The sequence below is a fragment of the Harpia harpyja genome, chromosome 21, assembly GCF_026419915.1.
Source record: "Harpia harpyja isolate bHarHar1 chromosome 21, bHarHar1 primary haplotype, whole genome shotgun sequence".
NCBI lineage: Eukaryota > Metazoa > Chordata > Aves > Accipitriformes > Accipitridae > Harpia > Harpia harpyja.
The window spans coordinates 18,188,863-18,202,749 of NC_068960.1; the positions used below are offsets into that span (position 1 = coordinate 18,188,863).

Here is a 13,887-nt window from a genome sequence, read left to right on the forward strand (position 1 = left end):
AGTAGCTCCTTGTTTCACAGCTGCTGAGGGTGGACATCAGCATCCTCGATTTGAACAGCACGGCCTTGGACTCTGCAGTGAAAGTCTGCTTTGCTCCTGTGCCTCAAGGCGAGCTCCTGGTATCTACTTCTTCCAATAAAATCCTTGTGCTTGCTGCAAAAACAGGACGACTGGTGCGAGAGGTATGACACTATGAAATTCATGCACTGATGTCTTGTGTTATGTGGGGCTTGGGCACCTCATGTCACTGTAGGAGGCTAAATGAGAGAAGAGCTCATCCTGGAGTTCACAGCCTTCAAAGAAACACAAGTGGCAAGCCTGTAGCTATCCTGGCGTGGTCGTGCTCAGGTTGAGCCTGAGCTTGTCTTTGTTTTCCATGCTGTCACACTCGTGTCCTCTTGCTGAAGCATAAGGAAGGACGTGAACTAGCTCAGTTAATGCTGCTGGTGCCATTTCTTGTCCTCAGGTGTCTCCCGTGCACAAGCTGTCCTGTTCTTCCTTGGCGCTGAGCAAGGATGGCAGGTACCTGCTCACTGCTGGCGACAAAGTTATCAAAGTGTGGGACTATCAGATGCGCTTTGAGATCAACTTCCAGGTACTGCCCACAAAGGGAGGGAAGGAGGTTGGTGTTGGCCTGATCAAGCATTTCTGAATCCCTGGCGAAGAGAGCAGCAAATGCCCTCTGTGTGACTTGGCGCAGGGTCCCCAGTCCCAGTCTGCCCAGCAGCTGAGAAATGCAGCCCTATTCCCACATTGTAATAATGCCATGCACTAAGCATGGACTGGGGCTGCCAAAGCACCGTGCGTAGTGAGACCCTCTGTGAAGGACAGAGGTAGGTATTGCCTCTGTGCTAGGGACAGAGCCACCCAGAGAAGAAAATGGCTCGCCCAGAGTTTCAGAGGTATTGAGAACTAGGATAAGACCTTGGGGGTTTTCAGCTTCTGCTTTCTTCTCCAGATCAGTGTGGTGAAGGTCAACCCTAGGTTGATCAACCCTAGGTCTGAGCATTGTAGGTGTGGTGCTGGCCTCCGAGAGGATCTTCTGCTGAGGCGTGTAGACACTGGCTATGCTGGGCAGGGAATGGAGTAACCACCGTCCTGATCGGACAGGCGTGGTGATGGAGAAGTTCAAGGCATGCTTTCTCGCAGGTGTACATCGGCCACTCGGAGCCAGTGCGCCAGGTGGCCTTCACCCCAGACCAACGGCACGTCATCAGCGTGGGAGATGCCATCTTCCTCTGGGATTTCCTGGCTCTGCCCGCAGAGAGGTCACTCCCAGCTGGGTAAGTGCATGGTGCTGGGCAGTGCCTTCCCCTGCTTCCCCTTACCTTCCCTGCCCCATCCCCTCCTGGTGTAACGCTGGTCTCCTTGCCTTTCCAGGGCTCATTCCTCTGAGTCTGCTCTAATGCTGGGAGCAGGTGAGTTTGCCTCTCCTGTGAGTTGCGCTGGCCAGCAGGTTGGCAGCTCTTCCACCTCTGCTCTTCATGGCAGAGAGTAGGGGTTGGGGGTTTTTTGTTCCTTCCGTGAGGGAGTCGCATAGCGAGGGGCTAACCAGCTAATTAGCCCCAAAGGACAGTCTCCAATTAACTAGCACCTCTCAGTGGGAGTCTGCCAGGGAGGGGATGTTCTGAGCAGAGCCACTCTGAGTTTTCTGGTAGGTCTTTCAGCTTTTGCCTTCTGTCTTTCCCTGCTTCCATCTCTTCTGTCTTCTTTTTCCCTGCCCTCACTGTCCCTCTCTCCATCTGTCCTTCCTTATCTTGAAGGACAGAGGAGAAGTGGCTTCTCCTGTGTAGGAGGAAGCTGGAGAAATGAGCATGGAGGTATTACCATCGATTGACCCAGGAGGATGAGAGGATTTTAAGGGATGAAGGAAGTTACACAAACCATTTTCTTTTCACAGAAGGGAGCTCTGAGAAGCTAAAGGATGCCTCTGAGACACCTCGGCAGACAGTGCCTCTTCCATTGTTGTCCTCGCCACCATGCTTGAATGTCAGCTCTGTCCACCAAGCGGGATGTCAAAGTAAGAGGAACTGCTTGTAGGAAAGGGGAGAATTAATCTTGTTTTAGGGAAGACTCCTTGCCTACCTCAGCAGCATCCTTGGAACCATCCCTGCCTGTAATCCCCTTCCCGCAGACTGACAGACCAGTCTGCACTTTCCTTCCCCTAACTTGGACAAAGCCAGCCAGAGGTGTTGGGGTTCAGCACCACTTTATCCTCTGCCCTCCTGTGTAGACTAAGCTGCTGGCACAGCTGCTCTGAGGGCTATGGTAAATACCTTGCTGGACATACCCAGGTGTTGTGGTTTAACCCCAGCCAGCAACTAAGACCCACACAGCTGCTCACTCACTCCTCCCCAGTGGGATGGGGGAGAGAATCAGAAGGGTAAAAGTGAGAAAACTTGTGGGCTGAGATAAAGACAGTTTAATAGGTAAAGCAAAAGCTGCGCATGCAAGCAAAGCAAAACAAGGAATTCATTCACCACTTCCCATGGGCAGGCAGGTGTTCAGCCATCTCCAGGAAAGCAGGGCTCCATAATACATAACAGTTACTTGGGAAGACAAATACCACCACTCTGAATGTACCCCCCTTCTTTCTTCTTCCCCCAGCTTTATATGCTGAGTATGATGTCAGATGGTCTGGAATATCCCTTGGGTCAGCTGTCCTGGCTGTGTCCCCTCCCAACTTCTTGTGCACCCCCAGCCTACTCGCTGGTGGGGTGGGGTGAGAAGCAGAAAAGGCCTTGACTCTGTGTGAGCCCTGCTCAGCAATAATGAAAGCATCCCTGTGTTATCAACACTGTTTTCAGCACAAATCCAAAACATAGCCCCTTACCAGCTACTACAAAGAAAATTAACTCTATCCCAGCCAAAACCAGCACACCAGGAGGAAATATCTGCTTTGTCCTCCACCTAACAGATGGGGTGTTACACAGAGCAGGAGAACGATACTGCCAGAATCAAAGGGTTGGTCACACATGAAGCAGTCCTGAAGGACACGGATGGCTCTGTCCTCCCACTAATTTTTCTCTTCAGGTATTTTCTCCGAGTCGGACAAAGAGGAGGAAGCAGGCCTGCCAGGCAGCGGCAGGATGGTGGCGAACGGAGACGAAGATGCCTCGGTCCTTGTGGTGGAGTCGGTCAGAAACGAGGAGCTTGTTGTGAGGCCCAAAGTAAGGCAGGAGAGCTCGAGGTCTTCTGGAGAATCAGCAAATGGTAAATCAGGAGTATTCCCTTCTTGTACAGAGCTTGGCTCCTTTGGAGCACGATGTGTGCAGGCCTGCATGGCAGCTTGGTCTACCCCTGAAAAATAAAGATCATTATTAGTGTGGTACAGATAGATGTGGACATGCGCTCTGAGGTGCGAGATGAAGGGCAGCGATGTGTTCCTTGGGGCTCTTCCCTTGGTTGTGATTTACCAAGGGAAGTCAGTATTGAGGTAAACTCACATTGGTCCCCAAGACTGCTTGTTTTTCTGGCTCTTTCCCTGCTGCTGCTTCTAGGCACACCAGAAGCCCCTATTCAGCTTGGAGCCAATATCATCTCCAAGTGGCACATTCTATTAAACCCGGCTGAAATTAAAGCTCCCAACGTCTCTATTAATAGATGCACAGCCTCAAAGCTGCAGCAGTTTGTGGCGAGCTGCCAGAAGCAGGCAGCTGCCAGCACTCAGCCCCAGGCAGGACTTGTTGGAAAGCTTCAACATAAAACTGTGCCTCCGCCGCTCTCATTAAAGACCTCTTTCTAGCTGTGTGGCTTATGCTTTCGCAGCGATGCCCAGGGCACGCAGCATGGATGCCCTTAGGCTGTTTGCAGTGTGGTGTGGCTGAGCGGGATGATGGGAGGAGATGGATGTTCCTCCTTTGCTCCTGAGAAGCTGATGGTTTTCCTATGGCCCGTTGTGTAGGAGCACACGTGATGCTGCAGTCTGATTTTTGCCGTGTGTGTGTATGCATGCACATACGTGGCAGCTGAAGAGACAGCAAGCCACAGCCTAGCTGCTGCTGCTCCCAAACTGTTCCCAGGAGCAGCATCCCATAGATACTCTTTTCTTCTTTGTATGGCAGAACCCAGAAAGGAGACCCAAACTCCCAAGTCCCAATGCTCCGTCCGCCCAGATTCCTACCGCCATTTCACTCCTCGCTTTAAGGCATCGGTGCTCCCCCAGGTGAGAGTTGTGCCAGGGCTGATTACCTGGGCAGGTGGCAAACGGGCATTTTGGGGCTGGGGTAGGTGGATTTTCCAAATTGTTTCCATTTTGTTCTCTGTTTGAAAGCAATTTGTGAAATATACCCCTGGGCCTGATGTTCATTTAGAAACTCCTAACATTAGTTCCCCTTTCTCCTCTACATGCAGCTCTTTCCAGACTAGTAAAAAGTGAGTTGTGATCAACTCTTTTTCTGTTCAGCAAATCTGCATACATTTTTATTCAAAAGAAATGGAAATGGCATGTGCTGTTGAAAGTGAAAGACGAGTGAGCAATGGAGTGATTCATTATGCACCCATATTTGCGAGCAGATGCGTTGGCAGAGCAGCTGGGGAAGGCAATCCATCGAGCATAGTGAAGATAGTCAAGGCACAGCCTTCGCTCTGTTAACAAACAGAGCAATAATAAAACAGAAACTTAACTCAACATTTTCCTAAGCTCTGCTGTTCACGGTGCTGGGAGAAAAGCTACATTCAGCTTGCATCCTCAATTCTCTCCTCTGTCCCTCCACCTGGTAGAATTTTCCCCCCCCAGTGTCTTTCCTATTGAAACATCTACAGAGTCAGCAAAACCCATTGAACTCTCTCCCAGCAGGATTAGCAGCTGTTCATCGGCTGGGAAGTTGCTGCCAGCCTGTTTTGTGCCCCATCTGAAAGCATCTGTGCCTGGTTTTGCTGGTGCAGTTTCTCTTCTGTGTGTATAAGTGTGTGCTTTGGTATTCATCTGTTGAACTGGAATTGTGTGAGTATTGGCATGTATTTGTGTGTTGTGTGTGTGAGGATGTGCGTGTGCTTGCACGCGCGCTTCTTACGTGGGCATTGAATGTACCTGACTGAGCCATCCTTCTAGAGCTTATTTTAAGCCAGTGTCTATTTTTCTTGCAGAGTTTCTTACATCCTCCAGCTGTCAGTGAGGTCTTGAAGCTGAAAGCAGTGATCGGCTACAATGGGAATGGCAGAGGGAATATGGTGTGGAACCCAGACACAGGTACACCGGGAAGGCTCTGGAGGGGTGGGAGGTGTGCGTACGGAGCGGGTTCTTTGCATTGGTAAAATCCAGTAATGCTTCTTTGCTATTGGCAAACATTACTTGATATGGGTGGACTCAGGCTTCAGATGAGTGGATAGAGCAGAAGGGAAAGCTCTCACAAAGGCCATCTTGCCTCCTTTTTCCAGGCTGGAGTGGTGCCCAACAGCTTTGCTTTGCTCAGGTTAAGGGAAGCGAGATTTTACTCCACTCTCAACCTGATGGGAACGATGCTGACAAGCTGTGTAGAAGAGTCCGTTTTTACATATTACTGAAAAAAAGAACTTTCCTGAATTGTAGGAATTGTAGGTAGGTAGGGGGTACAGCATGCGAAGCCTTTACGTGAAAACATCCCGTCTCCTCCTTTCCTGCTAGGCTTCTTTGCCTACACCTGTGGCTGCGTCATCGTGGTTGAAGACCTGCACTCGGGATCACAGAATCACTGGCTTGGCCATGCAGAGGAGATCTCTACACTTGCTGTCAGCCATGATGCCCAGGTGGGAGAGACTTCTGCTGCTCCGGGCTGGGTTTTGTCTGTGTCACTTTGGGCTAAAGTAATATCACAGACTAAAATCCCAATTGTCTGCTCCTTCTTCTGCCTGTTGCATGGAGACCTGGGGTTAGGGAAATACGATAAATGGTTTTGGAGCCTAGCTATCCGTTGTGCTGGTTCAGTGTGACAGTAAAGGCTGCTCCCTTCCTCCGGGTGGTGCTACCATTCCCTCCTGCTGTCAGCTGATGGTTCTCAGAATTTTCCATTTGCCAACCACATCACTTTAATTTGAGACTAATAGTTGCTAAGACTAACTAACTAGTGAAATGTTCTCTACTTACCAAGGTATCAGTGACAACATATTGTTCTGTTAGGTTCTTGCCTCTGCCTCGGGAAAGAAGAATGGAGACTTCTGTTGTCAGATCTGCATCTGGAACGTCCAGGATGGGGTTTGCACAGCAAGTCTTTTCCATCACAAGACACAAGTACAAGCCATGGCATTCTCTCGGGATGATAGATTCCTTGTTACCCTAGGTGAGTACACCCATAACACCAGGTGTGGGTGCAGGAGTACACCCTAGAGTAGGCAGCTCACGGGAGGAAGATGTGTAATACCTGCGAGATACGTACCAGGCTTGTGGGTATGAAGCTGTTGCTTGGTAGCTTTGGGACAATGGATAATGCAGCGTGTAAAACTGCAAGTGATCTCGGATCCTCCTGGGCGTGACCGCCTGCAGACGTACCCTTTGCAGCTAAGCATACTTCTAGGGCGCTGTTGGCAGCATTTCGAGGGGAAGCACGCACCCTATACAGCTGAGCATGTTTCCAGGGCGCTGTTGGCAGGCTTTCGAGGGGAAGCATGCACCCTGTGCATCTCAGGCACAGGCATGAACGCTGGGCTCCCCCCAGCTCCCTTTCAGTTCTTTCTCATTGCCCCAGCTAGCTTGTTTATCTTGAAGTTACAGCTTGCTTCTCCTGGCTCACTAGTGCTTGTTAAGCCCGTCTAAATAGTTTGCAGTTACTATATATAGTGTCCAAAGGGAAAAGCCTTCTTCTGGACTTCTTATTGCTGCTTAGGTGGAATTGCATAGAAGTAGCCAGGCTTCAAACTGTGAGCCTCCTGCCAGGCAGCGATGCCAGCACAAGACGGATGCTCAAGCTGTCTGTTTTGTTTAGGCAGGGGACATTTAAAGGACAAATATGCAATTAGTAAGTTCTTGTTTTGCATGAGAGAGGACCTGTGGAGCAGGCGATACACTCTCTCTGGGCTAGTGAGTCTGCCCTTGGAAAAAAGCAAGCTTTGCTGGAGAGAAAGAGAGCTTTGTGCTCTCCATGGAGCAGCGTGGGAGAGAAGCCCTCCTCCTTCAGCTCCGGTCTGGGCTGCAGAGAAGAGAGAAGCTGAAAGTCTCCACTGAGCTTGTGGAGCCTAGGAAAGGCAGCAGGACAGCACTGTCCTCCGGAGCCGTCTGGGAGCTGGGCATGTTTGCCATCACCAAGGCCAGTGCCTTCTGCTGCCACCCAGATATGGTGGCTTCCATTAACGTCAGCTCCCATCTCAGCTTTGACCTCAGCAGAGGTAACATCCCTTCCTTATTTGAGTGCACAGTATCACTGGAGGGCTTGTGTGGGGCATGAGTTGAGGTGTGCAGTAGCACCTAAGGATGTAGAAACAGCAGAAAACCTGCTCTGCCTGCTGAAATCCCTACCGTGCCAGTCATTGGCTGGTCCAAACACTGGCTGCAGACCCCACTGCAGGGCCAGATTTGCTACAACCTCTAGCATGAAGCATTGGGCCAGTTATATCAACTCAGATGAGGACCCATCGTGTGCAGCTTTTGCTGAGCGTGCAAGGAGCCATGTCCATGCCTGGGATGGTGTTCGCCGCAGTTGTCTCCAAACAACTGGACAAGAGAGTGATACAGTTGATGTGTGTGGGCAGTGTGTATGCTTGCAAGCATCCTGAGGCTGCAGAATTTCCTCCTGCTGTCTTTCATGTTCTACCTAGGGGACTACAGTGATCAAACCATTGCTCTGTGGAATACCTACACTTACGAACTCATGTCATCGACTTGTATCTCGGAGCCAGTCCATGACGTGGCTTTTAGTCCTCTTTCTCACAGAGAACTGGCCTGTGTGGGGAAGGGAGCCGTGATGTTTTGGCTGTTGGAGCAGCAGGGATCTGATGTCAACCTCAAGGTAAACCTCAGTTTTACCTTCTTTTAAAATTTCTGTTCAGCATCTCTGACTTCTTTTCCAAGCCCCTGGTGAGTGCGATGGAGGCTCTGCCCCTGCAGGTCTGTAAGAGCTGATGATTTCTCTTGGTGGGATGATGTTGGCTGGCTGTGAGTGGCTTTCAGTTGTATTTGAGGCATTAACTGCATGAATTGAGGGTAGGAGAAGGGTTTTTTTTTTTTTTCCAAGGTAGGTAAGCACCATATTCTCTTTGACATTTCTGTTGTATGTGCTCCAGCAGGTTCATCAAGCCCCTGCCCCAGACATGTTAGGGCCGGTGGAGCTGACCTCTCTCTGTTATGGTGCCGACACTCTTCTTTATAGTGGCACCAACTCAGGCCAGATCTGTGTGTGGGACACCGAGACTAATTGCTGCTTCATGATGTGGGAGGCTGACGAGGGCGAGATTGGTAGGTGCAGATGCCCTGTGTGTTTGTCAGGGCTGTAACAGGGAACTCATTAGGAAAGATGAGCAATGAGCTTGCAGACCTCTGATTTCAGCTGTGCTCAGAAAACCAGTTTGCTGTGTTGGATGCAAGATGCATGGGGTGGCAATGGATCTGTGACCTGGGTTTCCTTGGTGTCCTGGGTTTCCTGGGGCATTTACCTCTACTCTGTAAAAACGCTGGGTATGGGGCTGTAGAAGACCCCGACTGCCCTGCCCGAATGAATCAGTGGCCTGGCTGTCAGGAGCACACCTTGGGTGATGGCTGAGAGCAGTGGACATTCACGGGTGCCCTTCGTGTTCCCCTGTGGCCTCTCAGGTGTGCTGGTGTGTCGGCGCAACAAGCTGGTGAGCGGCAGCAACATGAAACGCATCCGCCTGTGGGCAGTGGCCGCCGTGCAGGAGCTGAGGCTGAAAGGTCCTGATGCCAGGTAGGAGGTCATGGCCCCAGTGTCCCCACTGTGCTCGCACCCATCTCACCATGCTCTTGAGATGCTCTTCCCCTCATCTGGCAGCTCCCAGGACCTGTTGAGAGGTGGCTTTTCATGGACAGACATCGGCTGTGCCTGCAACCACGCTGCTCCTGTTGCTCTTCATCCTTAGCTTTCCTCTCCATCCTGTGACTACTGATTCTTTCTGTCTGGATCTTTTTACTGAATTTTTGCCACAGGTAGCTGAACCCTCTTAATACTGGAAATGAGTGGAGTTTATCATGCCTGAAGTTTGTGTCAGTGATTTGTAGGAACTCCTTTAAGAGAATTGGGGAAAATACATTGCCTTTGTTTCTTGAGCTATTGCATCCTGTTTTCTTTCTTTCCTGTAAAAAGATGGTTGCAGTGCAAATGCAATGGTAGTCACTGTTCAACGTACAGGAGCCCCTCGTACCATTTAGCTGCAAATACATGACTGGGATCATTAGAAAACTACATTTAAAGGAGACAGAGTGGCTGTTCCAACAGTTGAGCCAGTCCTTCTCACATCCTCCTTTCCTCCAGGTCTAGCTCAGTCCTGCTAGAATATGAGATCACCCTTGACGGGACAATAGTCAGTGCAGCCTTTGATGACTCTCTAGAAATGGGAATTGTGGGCACCACGGCAGGAACCCTGTGGTACATCAACTGGACAGAGAGCACAAGCATCCGACTAATCAGCGGCCACAAGAACAAGGTTAGAGGGGCTGGGCTGGAGTGGTTTGTCCCACAGAGCAGCAAGTGCTGTGTGTGCTGTCCATGCCCTGGGAAACATGTGTGGGCTGCAGAAGCATTCCCTGGTCTGGCCATGGGAGAGGTCAGGGAGCTGCAGGCCTCGCTAGTGCTGACGGGACGACATGGAGGAGTGTAGAGAGAAACGTGCACACTGAGGAGTCCAACATCAAGAAGTCTGAGCTCATCCACTGTAGCATTAGGTGTTTAACAGCCTCAGTCTGGGAGCAGCTGTGGGCCTTTCTGCTGGAGCAGAAGAATGTAGTTTGCAATCACTAAGGCTTCATTCCTGAGTGCTGCAACTTCTGCCTGCCTTCCATTTGCTAGCTGGGCATTCATATTAGATAATGTTTTCTTTGTCTAAAAAAAAAAAGAAACGAAACAGGTGAAGAATGACTGTTTCGAATTTTGCTGTTGCTTTGGGGTATCTTTATGCTACAGAAAAAAGATTTCAAATGGTACAAGAGAAGGTATTTTACTTACACCTACATTGCGTAGTGCCTGGTTCCTAGCTTTGGGGTTAGGTTTACTGGCTTCCATTACAAGCCTAGTTGTCAGCCCAAGATTTAAGGACAAAACCAAAGCACCCCACCTTCCTTTACATCTGGGGTTTCTTGTCTGGTGTCTCCCATGAGAGGGGTCCTGTGGGAGGAGAAGGCAGAGGAGCTGATATCCTCTAGGCTGTGGCATTTGTAGGGCCCCTGTTCCCCATCTCCGTTCTTGGTGCAGGTGACCGAAGTGTGCTTCAGTCCTGACGAGACTCACTGCGCAACATGCGGGGAAGATGGCAGTGTGAGGATTTGGTCTCTGGGCAGCATGGAGCTGGTGGTACAGTTCCAGGTGCTCAACCAGGTAATTGTTTGTAGTACGTCAATCTCTTCCTCTTGGCAGAGGGCACAGTCCACTGCTTGGGATTGCAAGGACTGCTGTGTCCTCGCAGAGTAGACTAAAGCTGGAGAAATACTTGCAGGTGGAACTTTTAGTGCACTCGATTGCACAATCCTGCTGTCTTCACTGTGTCATTTGGTCTCTGCCCTGGTTCCTTTGCAGAGCTGCCAGTGCCTGGCCTGGAAGCCTCATCCCATCGTTATGTGGGGAGCTGAGAGCCAGCATGTAGTGGCAGGGTACAGCGATGGCACCATCCGCGTGTTCAGCATTTCCAGGACAGAGATGGAGCTGAAAATGCACCCCCATGCCGTTGCACTGACGGCAATTGCCTACTCCACAGATGGTGAGGCTGCCTGTTATAGCAGTGGGGAGACATTTCCTCAGGGAGCATGGCTTGGTTGTGCCTGGGTTACCCTGACCTCCAGCCACACTGCGTATTGGTGACCTGCCCGAAAACCTGGGGCCAGGGAGAGCCAGAGAACTCGTATTGATGCGCTTTGGTAGCTCTGCCAGCTGAGCATGTGGTAAATGGGACACGGGAAGTATATTGGCAATGGTATAGCAAAGGGGTTCAGGTACAAGCATCATTCCTTTGTGTCCTCCTGCTTGCAATCTGCAGTGGCTGTTCTTCAGTGTGGTGTTTTAGTGGGTGTCTAAGACATCTCATCTTACCCAGCCCTTGACTGAGATGGTCCCAGCCTTTCAGGGTGTTTTGGGACACTGGTATCCCATGATCTTGGACCTTTCTTTTATGGGCTTTTTCTTCTCCTACAAGAAGTGTCCCATTCTTTTCTCTACTCTGCCCACAGGAGAAATGATCTTATCGGGGGGCAAGGATGGGCTTGTTGCTGTCAGCAGCCCTCGAACTGGAATGACTATCCACATCCTCGCTGACCACAAAGGCTCCCCCATCACTGTTCTCCAGTGCACCAGGAAGCAGGTAAGGTCTCGCCCTCTGTCCTGGTGCTGTGCAGGAGCGAGTCCCCCATGTGTCGCTGCACAGCTGTGGGAAGCAGCATGCCTGGGTCGCTCAGTGAGTTTGCTTCCGTGTCCCTTGCTTTCCCTCTTCGGGCCCCCATCCCCTCCAGTAACTTCAGTTTTTCTAGGGATGTCTTTAGTGGGGTAAAGCCGCAGGCATTGCAGGTGCAACCCTGAGCAAGGCTGTGCCTGCGGGCGGGGGGACCTTTGGTGGCTGTTGTAGACACACTGCACACAGATATGATATATGCCTGTGCCGCAGGCTCTCAGAGAGCAGCATCCCTTGAGAGCAGCCCAGGCTTTCAGTCCCTGTGACCCTGAGAAAGGGCTTAGTGTGCTTTCCCCACTTTAGTCCTTGGCAGCCTGGCCTCCTGTGTATCTGGCTCTTTGTACAGTTCCTCTGTGGAGCTAGGAAGACTTAGTTGTGCAGCAGTGTGATGGTTTTAGCATCTCCTTTGTCCTTCTCTTCATGGAGAGTCTTCTTCCTTTGCACAGCAGAAATAAGAATAATTTTGCCAAAGTTCTCCGGCTTTGAAATCATCCACGCTGCAAGGCTATGTTCCCTGGTAATTCTAGAATTAGGAGATCCTCCTTGGTTTTAGGTGAAGGACATCGTTAGGGGACACATGGTATCTGCAAGCACTCCCCTAGGAGATGTACACATCCAGAGGGCGGCCGGGGAAGAGATCTGTGTCATTCAGGCTAGGCACTCACCCTTCCCCCAGCAGCCTCTTCCGCCGAGGCTTTCAGCCTGGAGTGTGCCACTGGTTCTGGTACCACGGCTTCCTTGTCCTATTTTATTGTGATAAGTGACTTTAAGCACTGTCCAAATGGAGGTTAATCCTGGCGTCAATCCCCTATGGCATAAGGCCTGTGTTCCCACGAGCTCCTGCCCCACACTAGCTCTAGTGGCAGCTTTCTCTAAAGCTTCTGTACTGCCAGAGTCACAGCGTTGCGTTTATCTTCCATAGTACCGCGACTTTGGGGTGGAAGGAGGCGAGCTCTGGCTGGCCACCAGCTCGGACCGGCGGGTCAGCGTCTGGGCCTCCGACTGGCTAAAGGACAAGTGCGAACTCCTTGACTGGCTCAGCTTCCCGGCTCCTGCTGGCCCCAAGGTGAGCATGGTACCTGCCAGCCCCTGCCTGCTCATGGCATGGGTCTCTGCACTAGCTGAGCTGGAGGAGGATGCCTCAAGGCTCTGAGTGGGACGGGGCCAAAGACAAAGTGTGTGCTTAGGAAAGTCATCGTTGTTAGTTCTGCTGCTTGTAGAGTATCTTGTTAATGCACCTTCTTGCATGTTGAAAGGCAGCAGGAATCATAGCAATGCCTTACCGCCGGGAAGCACTGACTTTGTAAGTGTGAGGAGTCAAAAACTGCATCTGCAAAGAGCTGACACTCCTGTGCTATGCAAAACAGAGCACAGGCAGCAGTGAGCATAGTACGCGGAAGAGAGACCTAATTATGAGCATGCTGCTAACTTTGACACTCCCAAAGAGCATGAATATTCAGAGCCAGGAGCCCAGTGACGGGTTCATAGAGCCAAGTACTCTAGCCCTGTGTGTCTGTGATGCTTTGCAAAACTCTTTGGCTCCAACCCAGGTATGAGATTTGGGCAGCAGGACATCTGCTAGAAAGGGAGGAGGGTCTGTATCGGAGAAGACATGGAGATGGTCCCCAGTACACAGGACAATGGCATGCAGAAGGGAGCTGGGTCTTTTTGGGGGGCAAGCGGTGGTGCCTCAGCCTGCCACCCTCAGGGCCAAGCACCATCCAGGCCCATACAGCAGTTGGGTTCTGTCAACGGTTCTTCTGTTTGTTTCCAAAATGATGGATTTCCTCTCCATGAAGAAAACTCACTACAGGTCTCCCCACAGTGAACAGGGGAAGGATTGATCTTGCATTCACTACTAAAGATCTATCTTCTGGGCCCTATTTTCTTGTGTTAAACCAGTCCATAACCCAATCCCACCTTCAGGCCCACGTAGCAATAATGCCTCGGTGGAAATTCAGCCTGTTGGACCCTCATGTGTTGTGCTCCTATGACAGCAAACAATTTGCTTCAGGTTTCCATGGCAGTGTGTGGTTGCTCCTTGCTTTTCCATGAGCACATCTGAGATGGCAATGCAAGAGGGAAGAAACAGCCTCCATCATACTAATTTCCCACTGCTCTGACACCTGCAGCCTAAGGGCTGGTGTCCCTCCGTGCTGTCCTTTTATCCCTCACTGTTGGGTCGAGCTGGAGAAGCTAGCCTCAATTTTGTCCCCTTTGGTTTCCCTCACCAGGGTCTCGGCAGCCTCCCGCCCAGCCTGGCTGCTTTCTGCCCTTGGGAACATGGTACCCTCGTCTACATTGGCTTTGGGATGCAGAAAGAAGCCTTGTTTTACAGTCTGCGCAAGAAACAGGTACCCATCTGTGCCC

The 13,887-nt window shown here is 51.0% G+C and overlaps 1 protein-coding gene across 2 annotated transcripts in view; it reads left to right on the forward strand.

Moving 5' to 3' along the window:
* The window catches only part of WDR90 (WD repeat domain 90), a 31,638-nt gene that overhangs the window by 16,047 nt on the left and 1,704 nt on the right, over nt 1-13,887 (forward strand). For both annotated transcript variants that reach the window (XM_052772910.1, XM_052772907.1), the window contains 19 exons: nt 21-182; nt 467-595; nt 1,150-1,283; nt 1,381-1,418; nt 1,901-2,020; nt 3,034-3,213; nt 4,065-4,165; nt 5,089-5,191; nt 5,606-5,727; nt 6,098-6,257; nt 7,729-7,919; nt 8,197-8,365; nt 8,720-8,831; nt 9,396-9,567; nt 10,332-10,454; nt 10,653-10,833; nt 11,300-11,430; nt 12,440-12,583; nt 13,752-13,871. In XM_052772910.1, coding sequence (XP_052628870.1) covers nt 21-182; nt 467-595; nt 1,150-1,283; nt 1,381-1,418; nt 1,901-2,020; nt 3,034-3,213; nt 4,065-4,165; nt 5,089-5,191; nt 5,606-5,727; nt 6,098-6,257; nt 7,729-7,919; nt 8,197-8,365; nt 8,720-8,831; nt 9,396-9,567; nt 10,332-10,454; nt 10,653-10,833; nt 11,300-11,430; nt 12,440-12,583; nt 13,752-13,871 — 2,592 coding nt within the window. The remainder of the gene's footprint in view (nt 1-20; nt 183-466; nt 596-1,149; nt 1,284-1,380; nt 1,419-1,900; nt 2,021-3,033; nt 3,214-4,064; nt 4,166-5,088; nt 5,192-5,605; nt 5,728-6,097; nt 6,258-7,728; nt 7,920-8,196; nt 8,366-8,719; nt 8,832-9,395; nt 9,568-10,331; nt 10,455-10,652; nt 10,834-11,299; nt 11,431-12,439; nt 12,584-13,751; nt 13,872-13,887) is intronic.